This window comes from Leptonychotes weddellii, chromosome 13, assembly GCF_054177405.1.
Source record: "Leptonychotes weddellii isolate Sample4059 chromosome 13, ASM5417740v2, whole genome shotgun sequence".
NCBI classification, from domain to species: domain Eukaryota; kingdom Metazoa; phylum Chordata; class Mammalia; order Carnivora; family Phocidae; genus Leptonychotes; species Leptonychotes weddellii.
This window is the reverse complement of record NC_138381.1, coordinates 12,442,794-12,448,793: the sequence shown is the minus strand read 5'-3', so window position 1 is coordinate 12,448,793 and position 6,000 is coordinate 12,442,794. Positions and strand designations below refer to the sequence as shown.

Sequence of the window (6,000 nt, the reverse complement as noted above, 5' to 3'; positions counted from 1 at the left end):
GTTGAAAATAGAGCTACCGTACGACCCAGCAATTGCACTACTGGGTATTTACCCCAAAGATACAAACGTAGTGATCCGAAGGGGCACGTGCACCCCAATATTTATAGCAGCAATGTCCACAATAGCCAAACTATGGAAGGAGCCTAGTCCATCAACAGATGAATGGATAAAGAAGATGTGGTGTGTGTATATGTGTGTGTGTGTGTGTGTGTGTGTACACAATGGAATATTATGCAGCCATCAAAAAAAAACCCCCAAAAACCACAAAATCTTGCCATTTGCACTGAGGTGGATGGAACTAGAAGGTATTATGCTAAGCGAAATAAGTCAATCAGAGAAAGACAGTTATCATATGATCTCACTGATAGGAGGAATTTGAGAAACAAGACAGAGGATCATAAGGGAAGGGAGGGAAAAATGAAACAAGACGAAGCCAGAGAGGGAGACAAACCATAAGAGGCTCTTAATCTCAGGAAACAAACTGAGAGTTGCTGGAGTGGAGGGGGGTGGGAGGGATGGGGTGGCTGGGTGACGGACACTGGGGAGGGTATGTGCTATGGTGAGCGCTATGAATTGTGTAAGACTGATGAATCACAGACTTGTACCCCTGAAACAAATAATACATTATATGTTAATTAAAAAAATTATTTAAAATACTTCACCAAATACGTATTTTTCCAAAGTCAGCCAGTTTTATTTTGGAATCTGGGTCTGTATACATTTGATAATTTATGGGGTTCACCTATTAGCATGACAGAGCTAAAAGTCTTATTTTGTAGGAGACATAGAGATTTCAAGTCTTTTCTTCCCTAACCCTGTGTTGTTACCTTGCTCCCTCCTCTGCATTCTTTTTGAAAGAAGGTAAAGGGAGGAAAGGTCATCCACTCCCCATTTTGATTTCTTATCTCTCTTTTAACTTAAACATTGCCTCCAGGTATCTCTTCACCATTTTAAGACCTGAGAGAAGTAGATTCTAGGTTATCTTTCTCTGAAGGGATTTTTGAATTGGCAGATGCCTGTAATCAGACTGCTTTCCACATCTGTAAAGAAAAAGTGGAACTCTAAGAAGGGTAAGGGTTAGAGTTTCCAAAACAAATGAATTTTAATGTGTTGGGACCAAGAACTTGAGTTCTCAGAAACAATTCATGCTTTGTTTGCTAAACAAGTCTACTGAACACTGTGTTCTTTTCTGGAAAGAATTTGGGGGATGGGCTGCACAGGGAGGAATATGAGGGATGTGGGGAATGTGATGAGAAGGAAGGAAAGAAATTTAAGATACTTATAAATCAGAATCGGCCCTTAAAATGTACAGGTCTAGGGCAAGAGTTTAAATGGAGGCCTCATACCATATATCTAAATATTCAAGTTATAATCAAGCTAATAAACTGTTAAATAAAATATATTCTCTCCTCCTACCTTAACACATCTAATGACTTGCAAGCATAGGTTCAAGTTTAGAATCCTCAGACCCCTTGGGATTCCATACTGGATATGGCGGCGTGGGGAGATCTGGCCCAGTGGCCCACATGTCTTCTCCTTCTGTCTCTAGCTCCATCCCTCACACTGCAGGGCTGTGGACACGCTGTCCAGGCCTAGGGTTTATGGGTGAGGAAGATGGACCCAGGGAAGAGGCCCACACAAGCCCTGAAAGCAGGTTTGGTGTCATTTGGGTAAAGAATTCTGGAAATCTGCTTACTCTTAGCATGGAGAAAACACTTCTCCATGAAAGTAAAATGTGAGCCATGTAAGTTAATTTTAAATTTTCTCATAGTCACAGAGAAAGTAAGGAGAAACCATTGAAATCAATTTTAATAATATTATCTTATTTAATGCAGTATAGCAAAATTGCTATCTGTTCTAAAAAATTATTAATGAGTTTACATTCTCTTTTGTATTAAGTATTTGAAATCCATTGTTTATTTATACTTAGAGAACATCTCAATTTGGACCAGCCCCATTTCAGGTGCTCCATAGTCCCTGAGGGCTGTTGCTGTCTGATTGGACAGCTCAGACTCCTTGTTCTGTGGGGGGGTGCTTGGCCCCTGGGACTGGGGGCAGTTCTCTTTATCATAAGGTCTGGTAGTATTTTTATCATTGAATTGATGCAAAGAATAATTGCAGTTCTTTATATTTAGAGCCTGTAGCCATTTTAAAATGCAAATATATGTATACATGAGACTATGGAGGGCACTTGTTAAGAGTTTTATTTTTGTTTATTTCTTCAACTGCTTTTTACTCATTCGGCTTACTACTGCTTTCCTTTGGGTCAGGGCCAGTGTGGTTCTAGTAAACTTGTTTGCAAAGATGAATATACTCTCTGCCCCCTGCCGCCATGTTATTGATAAATACTTTTCCAAAAGTGTGCTCTCATTTGCTGTCTTGAGTAAGTCCTGGAGTTGTAATCATTTCATCTCCACTCTGTTGTGTGGGATAATGTCTGGTAGGTCTATTTCTTTCCTAGAGGAACTTTTTTTTTTCCTAAGTTCAGTTTAATTGTGCATATTTTTAAACTGTGGCCAGTTCTACCAAATGAGGAATCATATCTAGAAAGTAGGATACTGTTTTTGTTTGGACTAGAACAGCAGTTTCATCTATTTCAGGATAGAGTTGGCAGATTTAGAAGGACAAAAAAGCACTCAGTTAAATTTGAATTTCAGAAAAACAACAACAACAAATTTTTTTTTTTTTAGTATAAGTATGTCCCATGCAATATTTGGGAGATACTTTACACTTAAAAAAAAATGTGTTTATTTTCTGTATTTATCTGGCAACCGTATTTTAAGACTCCTTTACTCTCTCAAAAATTGAGGACCCTAAGCAGTTTTTATTTATGTGGATTAAATCTATTAAAAACTTAAACTGAGAACTATTTTAATATATATTCATTTAGAAAATTAATAAACCCATTCTTGTTGACATACACATTTTTTATGAGAAGTAACTATTTTAGAAAACAAAAAAAAAATAGGTAGGAGAGTGTCATTGTTTTATATTTTTACAAATCTTTTCATGTCTGGCTTAATAGAAGGTAGTTGGATTTCTCCGTTTCTGCATCAAGTTGGGTGTGCTGTCATAAAGACCAGGTGGAAGTCTCCACTGGACACTTGAGAGAAAAGGACAATGGGAAAAGGCAGATGGCATCTTAGTATTGTTACGAAAGTAGTTTTGACCTTGGGAATTCTCTTAAGAGGGTCTGAGCAACCTCTTCCAGGGTCCTCCAGCCATGCTTTGAGAACCTCTGAACTAGGAATAATAGAACCTGTAATTCTAGCTCGTGTAGTGTAAATCATGGATGATTTAGTCAGAATAAAGGATAAGCATTCTTTGTTTTAAGAAGGCCTAATGAATCACATTGTAAAGTAGAAAGCAAATTAAAAATGATTATTCAGGTTTAGCAGTTAATTCTTAACCTTTTGTTTAATTTAAAATACTATTAGGTCTATACTTCACCATTCAAGAAAATTGCTATTATAAAAGAAAAATCAAAGTAACACTTTAAAGTGTCACCTTTCTGTTTAGAATAAACTTTATGTCATTATTTAAAATGAAGCTTAGGGGCACCTGGGTGGCTCAGTCGGTTAAGCATCTGACTTTTGATTTTCACTCAGGTCATGATCACAGGGTCATGAAATCAGCCCTACTTTGGGCTCCTGAGCATGGAGTCTGCCTGTCCTTCTCTCTCTGCTTGTCCCTCTCTCTCTGCTTGTCCCTCTCCTCCTGCTTGTGCGTGAGTGTGCTCTCCCTCTCTCTCTCAAATAAATGAAGTCTTAAAAAATTTTTTAAAAATAAAACAGCATTTTTTATTATAAAATTCAACAGATCGGGCACATGACAATTTCCTTAATGCTGATTGGAGGGACACCTGGGTGGCTCAGTCGGTTAAGCGTCTGCCTCCGGCTCAGGTCATGGTCCCAAGGTCGTGGGATCACGTCCCACATCGGGCTGGAGCGGGAGTCTGCTTCTCCCTCTGACCCTCCCCCCTCTCGTGCTCTCTCTCTCTCTCACTCTCTGTCTCTGAAATAAGTAAGTAAAATCTTAAAAAAAAAAATGCTGAATTGGATTTAGTTTTAAGTGTATGTCTGTTCTAGGCACTGTACATACTGCCCAATATTTAGGCTTGGTCAGTTTTAAAAATAATTAGCATAATGCAATAACTAATCTGATTCTCATCTCAAATAAAAAGAAAGGGTAGAGGTCAGCAGTGGACTGACAGAGAAGTAAAACTTTAAAGATGACTTCTTTAATCACTTGGACAACTGAGAAAATGAAAGAGCCATTAACAAAAATAAATCAGAAGGAAGTGCTGGTCTGGGAGAAAGACATCAGTTGAGTTTCGCACTGGAAATCCTGTAGGGTAGCCCAGGAGGCAGGGGGTGGTGTGTGGTGGTTTCGAGAGAGCTGTTCACAGAGCAGTAAAACGATTTCCAAGGAAGGCAAGGTAGAGAAAGGAGAGAAGCTAGCAAAGCAGAGATCTGTGAGAAACACTTAACTGTGGAGTGAGGAAGAAGAGATGAAGAAAAAAGAAAGAAACCTAGAAGAAAAGAATCAAAGAGTGTTGAAAGAGGCTCGGTGAGGAAAAGGTCTTACAAGTGAAATGAGAAGAGCTTTTCCAGAAAGGGCATGTGCTTAGCAGTATCAAATATTGGGTTGAGACTGAAAAATGATAATTGGTTCTTAAATTTGGAACTATAAAAACTTGGTTCCCTGAGAGAGTGTGTAGTTCTGATAAATTAATTTTTTATTTCAGGTTTATATTTGGGGAGAAATGAAGCAGAAAGATTTTTTTTTTATTATGTTATGTTAATCACCATACATGACATCATTAGTTTTTGAGCAGGAAGATTTTTGACTTGTGTGGGTAACACAGAAATTCGGAAGGGCTAGATCTGCCTGTTCTTTCCCTCTCTCTCCATTATCACGTAATGGTGTGTTAATGAAGCTGGCCCGGGTAAAGCTAAAAAAATTACTCAGGCAGAACTCACATCTTCAAATACTCAATCTCATTCTGGACTGACAAGTTTGTTTGTTTTTAAATATAACTGTTATATTTTAGGTAAAATATAACATATAACAATATAACTGACCTTAGAGTCTGAAGAGGTGCACTCCAGCTCTGCTGTGCGCTTAACCTCTGTGGGCTCATTTCCTCCTCAACTGAATTGGGTTGGATTATCTCTAAGGCTATACTAAAATAATGTGATTTATGCATCTCTGACACTTTTTTCTTTTGTTTTATTGTAACAGGTTCACCAAGTTGAGGAGTCTTAACCTTTCCAATAATCATTTAGGGGACTTCCCATTAGCAGTCTGCAATATTCCAACCCTGACTGAGCTGAACGTGTCCTGCAATGCCCTGCGAGCAGTCCCCGCAGCCGTCGGGGTTATGCACAAGTGCGTACTTCAAGCCCCACTGCACGATATCCCTCAGAGACCCCTGGGGAAGCCGCACTGGGGTCACAGCTTAAGAGATTAGTTAACTTATTCTGTTGGTCATGGAACTCTTGGCTCCAAAGCAAGACGTCAGGCTCTTCTGGAGAGTTCATTTGTTAGCTTTTATACTCTTTAAAGTCTTGTAAAAAATTAAAATACCCTTGTTTAGAACTGAGGATCCCCACAGATGAGTGTGTCTACCCATGGGATGATATGCTTACTTTCTCATTTTCTGAGTTATGTTGAATTCTAAGACTTAATATTTAAAGTAACAATGAAAGATGGGTCTTGGGGCTGCTTCACACTGTAGTTAGCTCACGTTGTTCCCATTTATGCCTATCCAAGTTGGGAAAATGGGTCATAATTTTGGTTTTCAGTAAAAGATTATGATGCTTATCTCTGATCTTTTCTCTGTGGTGTATTATTGCCTTGGGCCCTGCCCTTATGCATTTTGCAAAAGGTAATTCATTTTATTTACTAATAATATCATCTATATTTATGGAACTTGTACATTGATAATAAACATGTAAAGTTTACATTCTCTTTATAATTCTTATGTTTTCTTTACTA

At 38.4% G+C, this 6,000-nt stretch overlaps 1 protein-coding gene across 1 annotated transcript in view; it reads left to right on the top strand.

The window, feature by feature from the left end:
• The window catches only part of PHLPP1 (PH domain and leucine rich repeat protein phosphatase 1), a 208,933-nt gene that overhangs the window by 150,236 nt on the left and 52,697 nt on the right, over positions 1-6,000 (top strand). Inside the window, exon 5 of the mRNA XM_081801065.1 lies at positions 5,245-5,391. Coding sequence (XP_081657191.1) covers positions 5,245-5,391 — 147 coding nt within the window. The remainder of the gene's footprint in view (positions 1-5,244; positions 5,392-6,000) is intronic.